Source organism: Halichoeres trimaculatus, unplaced genomic scaffold, assembly GCF_033239565.1.
Source record: "Halichoeres trimaculatus isolate MK-OKI-2021-1 unplaced genomic scaffold, fHalTri1.1 fHalTri1_scaffold_2, whole genome shotgun sequence".
NCBI lineage: Eukaryota > Metazoa > Chordata > Actinopteri > Labriformes > Labridae > Halichoeres > Halichoeres trimaculatus.
The window spans coordinates 24,516,613-24,535,589 of record NW_027437180.1 but is presented as its reverse complement, the minus strand read 5'-3'; the positions used below and the strand labels follow the sequence as shown (position 1 = coordinate 24,535,589).

Genomic DNA, 18,977 nt, shown 5'->3' with positions numbered 1-18,977 from the left:
TGGTGAATGATGTGTCTTTTACTTTACCCAGCTACTTGACAAGTATTTCAACCAAACAAAACCAAGGCAAATAAGCAGAAAGCATCCCATTTAAAATACTTTATTGATAAACATACAATTGCTATAAAATACAATGAACTGAGCGCTCTATTCCTCTAAGTGATGAAGCCGCAGCAAGGTGTCCAGATAGAGGCAATGACACACAAAGGAGAGAGACGTTCAGCTCAGACTCTGGGGAGGCAACATTTGTGATCGAGGCAAACAAGAAGAAGTTAGAGGACATTGAGGGCTGTTGTAATATGAGGGTATAATTAACAGGGAAGCAGCAAATAACTTTGTGTCATTGGTCTAGCTCATGGAAAAGGAGTAGAAGAAAGAACAGCGGATGACTAGGAGGGGCTTATCCATTTTAAATATTTTTGCTGGTATGGAACTGTGCTTCAAGTCATAAACCACACTCTGCATTCACACTGTAACATGCAGGTTTTCATCTACACACTCAAACACACACACACACAGATACTCACAAACAATGTGCCAAGACCCAGTGGTCTGTGTGGGTGTGAAATACTCTTGCACATGTTCTAGCCCTCGCATTCATTACATAAGGCACTGATTCAGTTGCAGTCAGTCAATGAGAATAACCAATGGCTAAAACATCTTAAAGGGAAAATATTTAAACTCCAAAGAACAAGTATAATAATTAAGAACATGCAATCTCATTCCTGTAAAAGGTATTGTAAAGAAAAAAGCTCAAGTAAGTTAGCCAGATGCTCGAAAAAATCCAAAGAAATCATGATGTACAACATAGAGAAGGAGAGTCAAAGTTTAGCTGTTACAGACTATAACTTACACCAAACTCACACTTAACCATCTGACCAACACTCACAATAACTTATATATGTTCTTCTTTCATGCAAAACTGTAAACACAAAACCAAAACTGAACAAGAAGGTATGATGACAAGTAAGGCATTATAATGGTCAAGCTACTTCAGGTTATCCAACCCAAACCAATTCATGTCCCACTCAGAGAGTGAAGTTGTGATCAGTGCAGAAGCAAAGGTCCATAATCAAGACTTTGAGACTGATGTGTTGATGTTCAGAGTTACATATTAAGCAGATCTGTTTTAGTGTCTTGACTGCTAAGTTTGAATGTGCAAAGGCTTAAACACACAGAATTTCTTGAGAGCATCCATGCTACGCATATTGAAAGAAGTGTATACATGTGTACAGGAAATAAGCACACACACTGTAGTGTGTATGCATGCAATGTTGCCTAAGTCTCAGTCCACGTCAGTCCAGTTTCACACCTAACAATATCCATAAAGCTTTTTGTGCATGTCAGAGAAAAGACAATAACTTCAAGATTCCACAGTTCCAGAGTCTTCCAGAGCATTCCAGAATGTCCGAAATGTTAGTCAAAGTTCCAGAATTCTTCTTCACCTAAAGACTGTCATCTATGGTGTGGGTTCTAGTTCCAGTTCTCATTTCCAGTTCTCCTTTCAGTTCCACCTCCAGCTTAGGCCTTCATAGTGTGGTGGGTTGACCTCTGCCTGCATGCAAACAAATAAAATGTGTTAATCTCTTCAGTTATGGGAGAAACGAATGTGTGAAATTCTGCCCTAAGTGTTTTTATAAGCTATAAATCATACTTGTTATTTTTTTTATTTCCAGAGAGAATACTGTACTGTATTAACTGTTGAGTCAAATTGGTGTTGAAATTGACAGTATTGAGGTAAACCTTTCCGAGCCAATATTTGTGAAATGATCAGGCATGGATACATCAAATTATTTTTAACATTTTTTAGAAAAAAATAAAAGACTACCAATCATTTGTTAAATAAGAACATGTCTTAACATCCTTTTCCATCTGTGAAGGAGAACTTCAGTCTGCCATCCAGCAGCTTTGTCTCATAAAAACATTATCACGCACATGAATCAACATTTAAGAGTAACCTGAATTTGAACGTTCAATGCAATATGGTAAACTTCAACAAATGAAAATAAAAGTTTTGGCATACAGTCCAGCTTATGGTTTATGAGACACGCAGGAGGTCATCTCAACATCAAGAATGATGAATGATTCTCAACATTGGGAGCTCTATCTGACGTGTTTCTGCCTTGGACAATTTTAAATCGTGTGTTTATGCGACTCGTTACAAAAAGAAAAGAAATATATATATATATATATATATATATATAAAAGAAATGAACCAAAAATGTCTTGAAATATTTCACTGTGTAATAAATAGAGAAAATATTTACTCTTTCAAAATAAACTGCGAATAAAAAGAGAACCTTTTCACAACATTCTACTACGCTGAGATGCACCGGTATGTTTTTGTGTACATGTGCTCCTACCCCGAGATGCGATGTAGCACTCATGACAGCTTAGCAGTCCATTTCGAATCCGTACATCTGTCCCTGTAGTGGCATCTCCCAGCTGCTCTTTGCACACTCCACACTTTAGGAATCATAAAGTGAGTTATAAAGGAGAAACTCAAACAATCACACATTAATAAAATAAGCTAAATGTTGCCTCTGTGTGAAGTGAAATAACACAAAAGGTTCGTTAATTTGAGTGTATATGTTTTGAAAAAGGATAATATGGTACCTTGAAACACTGTATGTGGAAAAATAGTCCCAGTGTATCAATAATCATGGCAGCTCCTTTTCCCAGAGGCTGAGAACAACCAGAGCAGAGTCTCTTCCCACTAACACACCTACACACATATACACACACACACACGCACAGAGAGAGAGGGAGAAGGGAAAACAAGTAAGAAAGCTTCTCACTCCATTAGACAGAGCAGTGGTTTGGTAGTTTCATACTTAAGTGCAAATGTTAGTACCTGGTGGGGGAGGGAGGGTGAGTTGTTGAAGGGGAGGGCTTCTGATTGTTTGTTACAGCATCTTGTGATCCAGACCTGTGGTTAAAAAAAAAAAAAAAAACAGGAACACAAAATTAAAAAAAAGCCAAAAAAGCAACATATGTTTATTTTTTCGAAAGAAAATTTTGTCTTAAATGCACAAATGCTCAAGAGATTGACTCAGAGATCACAAGCTTGTTGTGATTCAACAGAAGGGTGATCCACAATTCAAATGGTCACCATGTGTACACATAAAAAATATGTTCATGCAGTACTTCCTGCCATTTGCTCTCCATTAAAAACCTGGTGCTAAGTTAAAAGGAAATATGGCCAACACATTCTAATTAGGGCACTGAGACTACTTTAGTCATGCTTGAATTATGCTTGCCACATAATGGTTTAATAGTTTCAATGACATGAAAGAAGTGGATAACTGTTGCTCACTATAAACAAAGTGACAAGGAGTTGATGTGACCACTTAACACTATACGGTTCATCAGTTTGTGAATCTTCGAGTGAGACTAATCAACTTCTGAAGCAAACAAATCATTTTACACAAGAAAGAAGTAAAACCATCAGTCTGTAACTATTACATGTGACATGTACATTTACATATTTTGTAACAAAATTATATTTTTCATAAATTGGAAAACATCACTCATCCAGAAACAAGAGATTACTCAATGTGACAGTGTGCTGAAACACACTGGCATACCTTTTAACAATGTGTGGCTGGTTTTGTTGAGGGGTGCGGTCCAGAGAAGCTGTCTTCCAAAGTTCCTGTTTCTTTGAAGGTTCACCATCACGTGCAGATTCTAGAAAATTATGAAATAAAATAATCTTACATCATCCTGATGCAAAGATACATGTTTGGACTGGGGTTTTTCTTTTTCCCCCACCCTCCTGCAAATCAGAATTCATGTCTGTGTTTCTCTCACCCTGGAAAAAATGCAGCTTGGACGCATGCTGATCCTCGTTCCCTGTGGAGATTCTTTGGCTGTTGAACTGGACGGGAATATTATGTCCTTTTTTTTCGTTTTCTGGAGAGGATGGAGTTGTCCCTGACTGGTCCGCCTGTGGGTTTAATAAACCCGTGGGATTGAGGGGCGTCACAGTCTCCTCGAGGATCTTTCTCTCCTGTTCACACAACATGTTAAACACACACTGTGTGTAATACTCAGAATTCTTGTGTTTGTTAATGTTTGTGTGTATATGTTTTCAGACCTCCTCATTATGTTTCCTCTCCTCCTCTGCCACTTCTATCTGGGCCTTCTCCCACTCCTTCTTCAGCTTTTCTTGTTCTTTCTCATATTGCTCCTGCAGAGGGACACTGCACTTATTAGATATTTAATGCACACACACACACACACACACATCTACAGACACAGAAATATATATAGAGATACACACATCCAGAACATCCCGTTCCTTTGGTTTTTCTTCTTAACACTCAAGGAGCCATGCACATACACACCATTCCACCAGTGTACCTGTAGGAGGCGCTCCTGCTCCTGCTGCCACCTTTCCAGGCGTTTACGCTCCTCATTGGGGTCCCAGACCCAGTGATTTACACGTTTAGCCAAGTTCAACATGGGGGTCTCAATCTACCCGGACCCCACCAACAATCACACACGCACACAAACACACATGTATACGGACCAAAAGGACAGAAAGAGAGGAAAGGTGAGAGGACAAGTCTGACTACAGCCACTACTGGAGACGAAGGGTCAGGACAGGGTCAAATTTAAGAATGAAGGAGAAACAGAGAAAAAGGAGCAGAGGTTGACTGATGATACTCACAGACACACTGCTCTCCTCGAGTCCTTCTGTGGAATGACACAAAATAGTTTACATCTTCTAATTGAAAAAATTCAGATTATACAAGCTGTGATGCTTCATAATTAACAGACGCACCTGTGACTGTGGGAGAGTAGTCCTGTACGCTGTTTGGCGATGTAGCTGGCTCTGCGTCCTCTGTGGGTCTCTCAGGAATCACAGTCGCACCATTGACCTGAAATTCAATTATACAACCAAATAAATAAAACATCTCTGTTTAAAGACGTTTATGAAAAATTTAAGGACCACACTACTGTCTCTAAATGCTGTAAACAATTTAGCTCCAACTCGAATTATGACAGACTAGTTTAATATCCAAATAATTTACTGTGTGATACTTCCTTAACTCCCAGGAAGCCTTATGGAAACGCAAAATTTAAATCCACACGAGGAGACCAGAAAGTTGTTTTACATAGACAACCTAACAAAGTAAACAGCTTCAGTGTGTCTTTGTTTTATGAGCATATGAAGATGCCTCAAATAGAAGTTGTGTGAAACACTAACAAAATACTTTTTTGTTTATTTTTAATAACTTCTGGATATTCTACATCAATATCATATGCCATGTTCATTTTTTTCTGTAGAGTTGAGTAAAACTCAATTTTTTACGCAGGCACACTGAAGTAAATTTAATCTTCTCTTCTTGTATTTGTGTTGCTACTTTCAAACATTAAGCTGCTGAATTATAATTTTTCAACACCAACAGCAACAATTTTATTTTCTAAAAGCTTGTTTGCTTTCAGTTTGATTTCTAGTTTTGTTTTTCAGCTAATCATAAAAGGTAGGAATAAATAGCTCACTCTCATATCTTGGCTGTGTAGATGTTACATTAGACATGATGAACCCGGGATGGGAAAATCCTCCATGGAAAGTTCATTAGATACTTTAACATGCTAATCCATTTTTCTATAAAGTAAAATGTCATAAAACTGGTATAAACTGCAAAATTCTCAATGTCATTCATTAATTACCCCCAAATTCTGCGGTTTAGTTCGTTGTGTTAAGAGAAAACACAACATATGTCAGTCTGAAAAGCCAGGACAACAAACATATCAAACGTTGAGTCCTATGAAACCATGGTACCCTCTTGAAAAAAGCACACATTTGTAGACGAACGTATTAATCAGTCATATTTCAAGGACTGAACAGGATGTAATCCACCTGTGGTTTTACCTGTCCATTGCTTTGGATGTCTGTGTGAAGAGGTTCCACAACAGTTTGTGTGAGCTCCGTCACAATAGTTGTAGTGATGACACAGTTTCGCCCTCCAATCAGGGAGCTGATGGCCGAGGCTGAAGACGAGGTTGTCTTTTTATTTTGAGGAGGTGATGTCTGAGGACATGGTGCCTGCTGAGGTGGTGTCTGGGAGAGTGGTTTTTGAGGAGGTGGTGTCTGGGGTAGTGGTTTCTGAGGAGGAGGTGGCTGCTGCGGGGCTGTCTGAGGAGGAGGTGGTTGTTGCGGGGCTGTCTGAGGAGGAGGTGGTTGTTGCGGGGCTGTCTGAGGAGGAGGTGTCTGCTGCGGGGCTGTCTGAGGAGGAGGTGGTTGTTGCGGGGCTGTCTGAGGAGGAGGTGGTTGTTGTGGGGCTGTCTGAGGAGGAGGTGGTTGTTGTGGGGCTGTCTGGGGAGGAGGTGGTTGTTGTGGGGCTGTCTGAGGAGGAGGTGGTTGTTGCGGGGCTGTCTGAGGAGGAGGTGGTTGTTGCGGGGCTGTCTGAGAGGGAGGTGGCTGGGGAAGTGGTGTCTGTGGAGGAGGTGTCTGCTTTGCTGCTTCCTGATTGTCTACAGTCACTTTCAAGGGAACCTCTTTCTCTGCCTGTTTAGGAAGAACTTCTTTGATCTCTTGTGGGGAAGGTGTGGGTGCAGTGGGGGTAGGTGTAGTGGGTGTAGATATATTCTCCGTTGTTTCTCCGTTCACTCGCACCAATCCATCCAACTGAGTGAGACACAAGCAAAGAAGTTAAGATTTTGTATGATTATTCTTCATGCATGAGTCTGCAAGCTTTAAGACATATGTTGAAACATATCTCCTTTCCCTTTAAAGTACTGCAGTACTGTTCCCTCTTTGTGAAATTCCTTTTAAAATATCTTTAAAAATAAATTAGGTGTTCTCGTTGCTATATTTTTGGTAAGAACTTCGATTTACAGTGTGAAAAGTTTAAGGTTAATTTAATATATCCATAGAAGTCATGAACCCTAAGACCCTCACCTTGACAGGTTTTTGTCCGGGCTGTGTGCTCCTGGGCTGGCAGTAAGGTTTGGCTGCCAGCAAGGGAACAGGTCTCGAAGGTACAGATGGAGAGGAAGGGAGTGTGTGTACAGGCTGTGTGGTGTGAGGTTGCACAGTCTGAGGGGGAGTGTGATTGGTCTGTAGCTTTGTATCCCCAGCAGTCACTTCTTTCTGGTGTGTGTTTGAAGACTCTGCAGCATTTTTTTTAGTGTTGTGGAGTTGCAGTGACAGAGATGGCATAAGTTCTGAGTCAGTGACCGGGGAGGGGGGATCGCATGGTGTTGTGGCGCTGGAGGAGTCTGATGTCTCTTCAGGTGTTGTTGTACCCACTGGTTCTGGTTTGTGCTGCAGGGGTTCTGATGTTTCAGTCTCACTACCAGGTGGTGTTTTGTGCTCTGTATGTTCCATCAAAAAAAAGTCCTGGTTGGATTTCGAAGTGGATCTGGGCAGTTTAAGACTGTCCAGTGTTGCATCGCTGATTGTAAAGCGAAGGGCGTAGCGTTGTAAAACCATGGCAGCCTCCTCTGGACTCGCTGCCTTCCTGTAGGCGTCACACAGCTCTGCCTCTCTGCGCTCCCTGGACACATAAGACAATTAGGTACTGTTTTTGTTTATGCAGCTTTATTGTACTGTATGATTTTAGTCATTCTTACTTCTCCTTCACAATCTCGTTATAGGTCTTTATACTCTTCCTCTTGTTGCTCTCCCTTCCTTCCTCCTTCAGCCTTTTCTCCAGCTTCTTCCTCTCCTCCTCTTTCTTGATCAACTCTTGTGATGCGCTGCGACGGCGACTCTTCCATCGATTCAAGTCCTGCCACAGGTGCACAAGCAAGGGTCAAATAATGTCAATAATTATCACACGAACAAGCCACTGCACATTACACGTTCCTGTCTGTTATTTCAGCAGACTAACAATGCTCACCCACTCTATCATCATTATGAATATTAGTCTCTTACGTCTCTCCAGTGGTCATCATCTTCCATGAAGTTGTTGTCATGCATGCGCTCATGTCGCGACTGGCTCAGTTGAGGTAAGTGTCCAACCTCGTCCTCATTAAGGATGTCACCCATACTTACACTTCTGTAAAGACAAAAAAAAACATTTATAAAATACTAAATCAGTGATAAACCAGCTTTGATATAAATAATCATTTTTCAATAAATGCAACATCAGTGGAAATTTCTGTCACCAACAACGTAAAAACTCATGAACCATAAATGGAAAGGAACAGGTGAGTAAAAAACCTGCACCCTTTAGAAACAAACTGATGACTTCGCAAAAATAGTCTTGTTTTTACAAACTATGTACACAAAGCAAGACATACTCATACACAGTTTAACTCCACTAAACACTAGCACAATATCATGTTCTTCACTTTTTTTCATAAAGCGACATTTTTCATAGCTGTGTACTGTATGTGTTGCTCTGCACCTCCACACATTCACTTAAACATGTCATGTGTTTCCATGAACTCATCAACAGAAGAGCAAATGAAAAACAGAGCCAAGGCATCAAAATAATGTCGCTAGACAAACACATAAATTGACTCAATGAGTGTTAGTCAAGGCATCTTTTATTAGGGAGAGGATTTTAAGGACAAAGATTTAAACCCCTCCAAAAAAAAAACAGAACAAAAAAGAAACAGAATCTTGTCTTAAGCAAAAACGAATGATGCAAATAAAGGATGTTAGTACAGAGTATGGGCTTGATGATGAACATCAATCGTAAAATGTGGTTGATCTTTATGCACTGATGTCAAACACAGCGTGCATGTTTTACATGTTGGTATCATGCAGAAGTTTTTCCAGGTATCACTCGGCAAGACTTACTCAGTGTCCTCAGACATAAAAGCAACTCGGCGGCTCATCCTAAAATAATAACAGAGCAAAGTGAATGGAAAAAGCAGGAAAGAGAAGAAATGGTTAACAGCATGTTATGCTTTGATGCAAATGTCAAACTTTGACATCCCAAGTGCAGGTATCTCTCAGTCACTTCCATTCACAGATTTAAGGTCACAGTAACACTTGGACTGGATCAGGGCAAGTGATGAAGATGCATGCAGAGAAGATTTGACAGGCGTCTCACATCATAGGCGGCAGATCATCATCATCCAGCCAGGAGGGTTTCTTTCGAGGTACTTCCTTCACATCCTCCTTTCTGTCTTCCATCTTTTCCTCAACCCTCTCCTCTGCGTTCTGCTTGTCCATCTTTGCCTCCACTTTACAATTAACGACAGCAGCAGCGGCAGTGGGTGGAGAGGAGAGTGTAAGAGCACAGAGGGGGCCAACCTTGTCTGTGATAGTTCCCTCCTGTGTTCTCTCTTTCTCTGGATTCTTTATCAGCGCTGCAGGCTTTGGTGGATCTGAGGCTTTGGATGAAGGAGCCTGAGTATCGGCTGCCATGTTAATGGCGCTGCTAGAGTCCGATGACAAGGCCAAGATTACCAAAAGATACAACTCAAAGGGCAAATCAGGACTGCATCACAGACAGCAGAAGACCTCAGCTGTTTGTTTGGAAATGTCACACCACAGACCACAAAATGTCTGGGCACCTAAATTTCAATCCACACATTCTCCTACAGTACTTGTATCTTATGGTGTGTGTTCTTTGTGTTTTCTGCTCAGGTTAAGGGATTCCTCTCAAACCCTATCTAGTACAGTGGAGGTGAATGAAATCTCATTGTGTTGCTAAAATTTACGTGTAAAAAAAAATGTTTATTCTCTTTCCAGCAGTGACAGGATTTTCAGCTGTGGAGAGTCTTTAAAAGAAATTTGGGCACCAATTACAGGCTACTAAAACAATGTTGAGCTGGAAAAGAACAGGTTTGACCAAGTACATCAAATACAAATTTTGAAAAAAATGTGGAGTTGATTTGAAGGAAAGAAAATTTAATCTAACACATGTTGTGACAAAAGATGATTCACTTTGAAATGAGTCTCTTGTTCAAAGACATGTTTCTGACCAAAATAATAAGTGTCAGACTGCTAAGTTTTTTCCTTAGGGGTTCATGAATTGTTAGTTAAGTCTTTTTTTTTTTTCCAGAATTTGAGCCATCAGATCAAAGAAATCCAAATTCTTGGTCTAAGCAGCAGCTGTTTTTGCTCCTGAGATTCAGCAGTGATTTACCCTTTTTCAATACCAAGTTTTCAGATGTCTGTTTTCAATAACCAAACAAGTCCGTGCCAAACACAACTAACATCAAGCCCCAACATCAAAAACAACAAATGAAAGTTTGTTCACACCAGGCGCAAACTTTGTTAATCATGAAGGACTTAAGCTTCAGTGATTCAAACAAAACAGCAAACCAAAGCCAACCAGTGCGTTCTCACACAAAGATAAGTGAAGAGGCCACTTCAGCTGAGAATCAAATCCAAACCACAGTCAAGTCCAGAGACATATGTAAAAGCACTGCAGGCTGTGCATGTAAACAAAATCAAATCTTCATCTTTGTAAGTAAAATCTGCCTTGTTAGTTCTCCGACACGATAATGTCAACAAAAAATCCAGTAAATACCTTTCACTCGTCATCCTCTCTGTATGTTTAAATCTGCTGTGGTGAAATGGCTTCATCGCAGACACCGGGGCGATACTATACTTCACTGATCCAGGTACAGGCAGGAACTGATTTGCTCTAACAGCACTTGTTTTTTGTGACAACCCCGTCCTTCGAGCCATCATATCGTCCTTCTCCAGATCAGGCAACGGCTCATTTTCACCATACTCATCCTCGTCATCGTACTCCTGTTCTCTGTGGGATGTTGCTCTGGTCACAATACTTTCAGGGTGAGGTTTAGATGTTTCCATGAGAACTTTGGGCTGCTGTTGATCCACTCTATGAGAGAAACTTCAAAAGTTGAAATAACTAAAAGTTTGAGAATTTTTGTTTCCACACTGAGCCTGTTAGTGCCTCCTCATGCTGTTAGATAACTCCACACCAGGATTTGCCCACCTGAGGTTTAGCTGCTTGCTCCTCTCGGCCAGCACTTCCCTCTTGTTCCGTGGAGCAGCATCAGTGGTGAGCTCACCTTGTTTGCAGCGCTGGGAGGCGGGCAGGGGCAGGAAACGGTTGAAAGTCGCTGTGGCAGCGTTTTGTTTATGGAAAACTCCCGTCCTCCTTGCCATCATGTCATCTTTCTGCAAATCAGGGATCCTCTCTTCGTCTTCCTCATCTTCTTCATCCTCTGCCTGCCGTTCATACTGAGCCAGACGTGCATCCATCTCAGCAGGAGTGGGAGGGGTTTCAAGGGAATAGGGTGAGAGATCAGCAGAGGGAGGGCTAGTGTGATCCCCGTCGGCTTTGTCTACCTGGCTGTGAGAACAGCACATAAAGCTCAAAGAGCAGCATTGACCATGGATAACTTCAGTATCAACTTTCAGACAAAAACATGCTGTAAAGCAAACCTCAGGTGGTCAGTGAAAGTACAAAACATAGCTTGCATAGAAGGTAAGTGTCAGCGCAAAAAATCAAGGGTTAGAAAAAACTTGCAAATGTGATGCAAATCTAGAAAGAGAAAAACCTCAGGTTCTCTGCTTTAATGAGCCACACAAACCATGTGACCATCTGAATCATATGACAATCTCCATCAAAATCACGTCTATAACATCAGAAACAGATTGGGCAAAGAGAGGGCTGACTTTTCAGTTAATCAGTGCGGATTTCAAAATGCAAGGAGCTCTACAGAGGGAAGAATCAGTCTGTCTCTCTTGAGGTACCTTCATTTATCATCCACAAGCTAGAGGGACATGGAAGGCTCCATAAATACAAGCTGCACCTGTAACACTGCCCAAAACTGATCACATAATAAAATCATAATTACATGATACTAATATGTTTTTGTTTTTTTGCAAATTTGCAGCAATATGCTTCCATGTAAAACAGTCACTGGCAAGGGTTTAAAATTAAATCACATGAATTGTCTGGAGTAATGCTTCTAAAACAAGTACCAGCCATCTGTGGAGACCCATAGCATAGCTTAATATAAGCTTATATTTTGTGAATTATGGATGTTATTCAAACTAGATTATATTAACCAGTGAAAAACAACAAAAACATCAACAAAGAGTTATCAGCCACATATATTGGCCATCTGCCAACCTGCTCTCAAGTTATCAGCATCTGCCCTTGTAAAACTGATATTGGTAGATCACTATTTACAAGTTTAGTCGAGTTAAATGTCGTCTTTTTGCTTGTAACTGTCAGTAGTGGAAAAAAAGTAATTTTGAAGGTTTTCTTCAAAATGTTGATCATGCAATCTGGTCATAAATAAAAGCAGTGTTGCAAGAAATGCATTACCCCAGTACCCTCTTTTATTTATATATTTGATCTTCTACATTAATGTTTGATCAGAATCAGCCTGCTCAATTTTTTCACATACAGTCCTCTCCTCCACACATACACACGCACACGGTCTACCTCTCCCCTCCTCTCTACCTGTATGTATCTGCTCTGCTGACTATTCATAAAGTGTATTTACAAAACACAGCTTGATTGGCCAAATGTTTCTGGAGGCGTGTTATCCATGTAGTAACATATCTTAACAACTTGAAAACTAACGGAGCATAAACACAGAAACAGTAACATAGATCAATATCATGTTGAAATGTAATCACAGATAGGGGTGCACCGATTACAATTTTCTGGCAGATCACCATCACCTATTTTTAAAAAAGCCTGACCTGCCGATACTGATTTTTATTTTTTATTTTTTATAACTGACAGCATATACCTTCAATGTTCCAATCTTATTTGATTGAAAATTGAACAATACCTGTGAAACAATAAAATCTTTATGCTTCAACTTAAACAACCAATAATATGTCTTGAGTTTTAGGTCTCAGAGCAAAAAGCGACAATGGCTGGCTGCCAGACCTTCCCAGAGGTATATAAGATCAGTTTCATGTGTAAGGATGGGCCGATCCCCGATCCCCCAAAATTAATTTAATTAAGGAAACCGATTGATTGGCCGACCAATTGATCGGTGCATGTCTAATCACAGAGTTAAAAACTCAAGTCTCCCTTTTAAACAATCTTGTTTATCATTTTGGCCACAATCTTGCAACCCTTATGTAAACTCTGACATTTTTGTGTCACAGCAACATGGACAAGGTAAAAGAAAAAACTCTGTCATGTCCTCCATAGTTGATAAAACTTTCATAAGCTTATTGAGCATGTCTTGGATGTGGTAAAGATTTCAAGAACTGAGCCAGTAAAGACTAAACTCTATACTGATGATGATCTATCAGCCAAGCATGTATAAACTAACTCTACACAGCAGCATGGGCATGCATGTGTATGTATAATGTTGTTTCTAACTGAAACCAAGGAAAACCAATGCAAAGAGATGCATCCAAACTGCTAAATTTACAAATTCAAACAAGCCTTTTCAAGCAATTATTTTTTGACAATTTATAAAGCAATAGAGAGACTATCGCTTTATAAAGGTCATTACTCTCCTGTGCAGACCATACTAAAGCAGCAGACTCTGGATTCAGTCCTAAGCTGAATTTGGCCCCATCCTCATACCTGCATTCCCGCTCTGAAAGCCAGGAGCCCAGGCCAATGGTAGGCATGGCTACAGTTGCCTTGGAAAGGAGTCGTCTTAGCAACTCTGTCTCCTCCCCTTCACTTGACGTAACTGTTTCTACTGGCTGCTCGATCTCAGTCACGCCCCCAAAGGTCACAACTTTGCTGTGACCTCGTCCAGCCTTTGCTGATCTGCTGAAAAGGCCTCCATAATTTTTCTCCAGACAAGCCTGACACAGAGGGGCCGGGCTAGCCTCACTGCACATACAATCTCACAAACAAAGATACACACACACACAAACACACACATACGACAGCCAGGAGAAGAGCAGGGGAAAGAAAAGAGGGTGGAAAAGAAATAATGAACAACCAGAGACAAAGGAAGGATGAGGTGGAAATGATGAATCAGACAGGATGTGCAGATGGACAGAAAAAGACAAAGCATGGGGTTGTGTGATTAAATGCTGCATACACACTTGTACATCACACTCTACAGAGCTTTTTATAAACTTAAGGTAGCCAACTGGTAACTTGTGCTCCTCTGGGAACACAAAAAACTCTTTATTCTATCAGATGACATCAGCGCAGAGAGAGGAAAACAAAGCCGAGGCAGTGCTCACAGCCAACAGTCGCCTCTCAAACACAAATGCCAGCTCCCTGCTCTGTTTCAGCGCCTGTCAAAGAAGACTGAGGAGGACTGAAGTGTACAATACTGAGGAGAGTGAACATGCAAATGAGAATATGGGGAGCAACAGAGACAAGAGGAAAAGAATCCAAGGAGAGGTCTAGACAGCTGGTTTGAGGATACCAGAGATTAAAGACTGAACAAAGCTAAAAATGATAGCGAAAAAGAAGAAGTTTTAAACTTATTGCAATATTGCTAATTTAGTAAGGCATAGGAGAACCTTGTTGTATCAAGGATCTTGCTATATGATGGTTGAATTTTTTCCTTAAAGGAAAGTCATTGTGTGACTTTTTAGAAGACAGAATATTATGCAAAAATGCCAATTATTGTTTCCTCCAGCCTAAAGAGAAATTTTAAATTGATTTTGTTCCTGACCAACAATTTAAAATCTAAGTATAAGTATAAAAATTAACTGTATCACATATTTTAGAAGCTTAAACTACTGAGGATTGTTAAGTCATGTTTAATAGACGACTTAAAGTAGCATTGATATTTAAATGAGCCTCCTTCATCTCTTGCCAAAACTAAAACAACTGATTATAATGAATATTGTGTCTTGAGAGTATGCACGTATCAAGCAAGGTGTCAGTTAGCTTAGCTTAGCATAAGGACTGGAAATAACCAGGCTGACATTTCCAACCAGCAACTCAAAAGATTATTACTTAATGGGCTGTGTTCGTTTAACCCGGTGAGGTTAGGAAATGGCTTCCAAAATCCAAACTATTTACAGTTACATGTTTTGTCCATTACTGTAAAAATATAAAAAAAATGGGGCTTGAATTTTACATAAAAGTATGTAAACAGAAAATGTTTGAGTTGTTTTTACATTTCGTTGTTGCTGTAAGACTCTGAGGTGACTAAGCCAGGGAAACAACTGTATCGGTGGGGGCAGATTCTTTCAGGAAACACGGCAGAAGGTGTACTGAGGCAGTCTGAGTTTAAACCAATCAGCTGATTGTAGAATCTAAGGCCGTTTAAGTGTTTGATTGTGTCTGTTTGGTCATGACATGGCAAACATTTTCACATCTACTATTTCAGCTTCTATTGATGGGCTCCAATGTCCACTTCTACACACTTTTTGTGCCCTGGCCCATAGGTGACAGTCAAAATAAAATCAGTCCTCTTAATCACGGCTGTATTAACAGTTCAGATTTAGTGTTATTGATACTGTTAAAATTTAAGGGGTACAGAAAATGTTTCTGCAGAGTTGATCCTATTCGAAAAACGCAGACAAAGATTGATTGAGACATTGTGTGCACTAAAATAATGCATACGTTGTTGATATTAATGAGGATGTAACTTAGGTGGTATTCAAAATATGGTATCAGATAATCCATGGTTAAATGCTCTGCTGTTAAGGTTTGAAATATACAAGGAAAAACCTGCTGATTAATGATCCTTCTTTAACAACTACAATCCGCTTAAGACCTGAACTAAACCTAGAGGCACTGACACAGGCATTCTGCACAGTCATTAAGAAACAAACACACTTTTCATACAGCAGCGTGTGTGCTGAAACAGAGTGTGTCTGCTGAGCACCTGGGTTCAGTAATCTTGAGTCTCTCCCACTTCTGCATATCTGCCTGGCTCATGGAGGCAGAAACAAAGCTCACTGGTCCATCCCTGTGGGGGAGTGGCCTACTTTGAGCCCTCCTTTGAGCCAGGTCATCCTTCTGCTTATTGGGCATCACATTAACCTTCCCCTCGTCTGCCTCTTCCTCCTCATCTTCCTCTTCCCTGCGAGGTGCAGAGTTTAGGAAGGGGTTGTCTCTGCGTGTAATGATGTCAGGGATTGCTTCCTTCTCACTGTCCAATCACACGGCACACGACAAAGTGGAGCACACACGTCAATCAGATGTGACCAAAACACCCAAACACGGAGAAAGTAGGAAAGTAAAGAGTAAATATTTAGATGTGAGTAACAAAAGAGGATGAAAACAGCCACACACAAACGTACACCAGCTAACCTGATCTCCTTTTCCTGCAGGGTTTGCAGTGAGGCTCGCCTAATGCCCTCCAAGCGTTCCCTGTCTTTACTGCTACAGACAGGTGGAGGAACAAACTGATGCACCTTTGGAGTCACAGGGCCTCGATTAGCTCTTCTTGATGCCAGGTCATCTTTGCGAACATCAGGGACTTTTCGAACCAATGCCTCCTCTTCACCATCAGAGGATGAGTCGAATGCAGATTTCTGGGAGCTCAAAAAGTCATTTTCACAGCGAAGGATGATGTTCGGGGATGGGGACCTCACTTCTTGGTCCTCCATTGTGGGAGGGCTGGAGATGGCATGGTGGAGTAAGGTTGTTTCAGTTAATTAAAGATCCATTGTTTGGCATGCGACCACTATTATCTCTGGCAAAGTGCCATCAGTTAGAGAGAAGTTTGGTTGTATGCGCGTTCCTCAGGTGCAGGGCAATTAAACAAAGGCAGCATTTCATTTATATGCTGTGTGGAAGCGTGCAAGCTTGTCCCATCAGTTAGCCATAGCTCACAAGGCCACAAATCTATAAACGCAGCAAAAGCTACGAACTTTCTCACACAAATCAGCGCCAGTAAAACCTGCCATGCAAAAAACAACAACCTTGATCTGAATCCACCTTTACCAAACGTGAATTAACTCAAGGAGCAAGCAGTTAGTCACATTTGTGAGCCAACAAAATTCTTATCATTAATAAACTGCAACAAAAACCACGATCAAACCAAACCACTGCTGAGAACAGGGCAGCAGGAAAATGTAAAACGTAACATCACAATAATCCCTCTGGAAACTCAGTTAGAGCCGTTATATCAAATCCACAGCAGCAGCAGCAGCTCTCATGCTCCTCCTCCCTGACCTGCTGTAACGAACAGCTGCAGGCAGAACTTTGATCCCTGCCTTCTGCAGCCTCTCCAGCCTCCTCTGCTCCGACACTTCCCGTGTTACCGTCTCCTCCTCCTCCTCTTTGTTGTTACTGTTTTCAGGAGCCCAAGTGACGGTCTTGGGAGTTTTGTGGTGAGCTCCAGTTTTTTTGCCCTGCTCTGGTGTGGCAGGATTGTGACTGAGAAACGATGTATAATGGATCAGGGATGGAGTTTGTGGTTTGTCTTCCTTTGTGTAGTTTAGTTTTTTTTTAACTGCAAGTGTATACATGTGGACTCCCATGAGCATTCATTTTGCACTTTTATGTTGGTCATTACCTTCGCTGCTCTCCTTCTTCAGTATGTGGTTTCCGCCGTGGAGCTGGGATGTAGGACGTGGCGTTGGTTCTGTTGGGCAGAAACTGGTTAAAGGGAATGGAGCTCCTTGCTTCACTGCTGGCAGTCCGTCTGGCCAACATGTCATCCTTCCGCACATCTGGCCTTCTGCCGGTAGCATCGGCCTCTGAGTCGCTGCCTCGCCCTGGGAAATAAAGAGAGATGGAGCATAAAAAAGAGAAGAGTGAAGAAGGTTAGATTATGACTGTAATTGGCTCTTGAATAATAATCTCTGCATAAGTACAACTGCTGAGGCAACCCAATCCAAAAACTCAAATTATCTGTTAGCTGTTAATATGGAAAAAAAGAGGAATTCTCTTACAACTCTTTACAGAGGTCAAAGGAACAGAATTATTGGGATGCAATCCCCATGAGAAAGGTCGAAACATTGCTCTGGTTTCCTCTTATGAAAAAACTAAAATCTCAGCTTTTCTTGACATAAAAACGTTACAGTGACAAAAGCATTGACATTTACTGCTTGTGTATTTTGGTAAGTTTTCTTATAACCTAATAACTCTGGTAGGATGTGTGAAACAGGAGAAATCTATTTGACTATGGTTGGTTTAAGAAACATTGCCCAGTGAGCCAGCACTCTTTCCCTGTGACCTTGAGAGAATGTAGAAATGCAGTCTATTCCCAGCTTTGAAATGCTGTTTTTCTTGTCACCCTGTGGCACACATTTTACTGTCAACATGAAAGACACAAACAGGATGCCTGTGATACTTCCGTCTCTCTCACACAGACACACACACACTGACATTTGAAAGGCAGGATGCTGACCTCAGGGTGTGTTTCCCGGGTCCAAATCTCTAACGATTGCTACTTGGACCAATAGCAGCTGCATCTGGGACACACACATACTCAAACACACACACACAGTGGCTGGGAGATTCAGCTGTTGTCCACCACTTGCCTGACTGGCCATAACATACCAAGTCAAAACACCACCATGCTGGGGAACAGTTAGACTTTTAATGGATGAGGGGAAGTTAATACTTAAACATTTTGGGGAATGAACTTGTTTTTACTTATTACACATTAATAACTATAGAGCTAACCAAACTTGGCATAAATAGTCTGTGCATGGGGTGCAACAAGGAAGGCTTCCTTTAAATCTCAGGATTTTTTTTTTTCCTATTTCAGTTATTCATCTCAACCAACCATCACTGTTGCATCGATTCACCACATCAGGAGAAGGGCTGTGCTGTGAGCGGGAGCCAAAGGAGTCCAAACTGTGGAAAACAAAAAAACTACATTTTAATCACATTTGGATCATTATGTCAACTGTTTTACGGCTTTTCAGAAATGCTGACAGAAGTACTGAGCTTGTCAACACTGATCTCGAATTTCCTTGCTGTGCGCGTCCACATATCGGGGTTTGCGCTTGTGTGTTGACAGATGTCCCTCACCTGTCCAAGGAGTTGTCCCGGGTGTGTTGTGGTGGAGAAAGAGACTCGCTCCTCTCCGAGTCCCAGCAGTCATAACCACTGTCTCTGACGCCGCGCTTCTGAGAGCTGTCTCCTCCATTCTCAGTCTCCTACAAAACACACAAGACAAAAAGGAAAAGTGTGTAAAACAGACATGATGCATGAAGAAACCCACTC

General features: G+C 41.2%; 1 protein-coding gene across 4 annotated transcripts in view; it reads right to left on the bottom strand.

The window, feature by feature from the left end:
- Positions 1-90: 90 nt before the first annotated feature.
- Positions 91-18,977, bottom strand: part of LOC141802856 (LIM and calponin homology domains-containing protein 1-like) — a 31,222-nt gene continuing 12,335 nt past the window's right edge. Inside the window, exons 6-23 of one of the 4 annotated variants that reach the window (XM_074686628.1) lie at positions 18,783-18,910; positions 18,535-18,605; positions 17,317-17,518; positions 8,762-8,800; positions 7,889-8,012; positions 7,585-7,742; positions 6,911-7,508; positions 5,882-6,637; positions 4,787-4,883; positions 4,673-4,698; positions 4,363-4,476; positions 4,097-4,189; positions 3,811-4,009; positions 3,588-3,687; positions 2,855-2,929; positions 2,617-2,725; positions 2,364-2,466; positions 91-1,555 (exon numbers count right to left, since the gene is read on the bottom strand). In XM_074686628.1, the coding sequence (XP_074542729.1) occupies positions 1,530-1,555; positions 2,364-2,466; positions 2,617-2,725; positions 2,855-2,929; positions 3,588-3,687; positions 3,811-4,009; positions 4,097-4,189; positions 4,363-4,476; positions 4,673-4,698; positions 4,787-4,883; positions 5,882-6,637; positions 6,911-7,508; positions 7,585-7,742; positions 7,889-8,012; positions 8,762-8,800; positions 17,317-17,518; positions 18,535-18,605; positions 18,783-18,910 (3,018 nt within the window). In that variant the 3' untranslated portion in view covers positions 91-1,529. The remainder of the gene's footprint in view (positions 1,556-2,363; positions 2,467-2,616; positions 2,726-2,854; positions 2,930-3,587; positions 3,688-3,810; positions 4,010-4,096; positions 4,190-4,362; positions 4,477-4,672; positions 4,699-4,786; positions 4,884-5,881; positions 6,638-6,910; positions 7,509-7,584; positions 7,743-7,888; positions 8,013-8,761; positions 8,801-17,316; positions 17,519-18,534; positions 18,606-18,782; positions 18,911-18,977) is intronic. The other 3 variants (XM_074686642.1, XM_074686651.1, XM_074686633.1) reach the window with 3 other exon arrangements.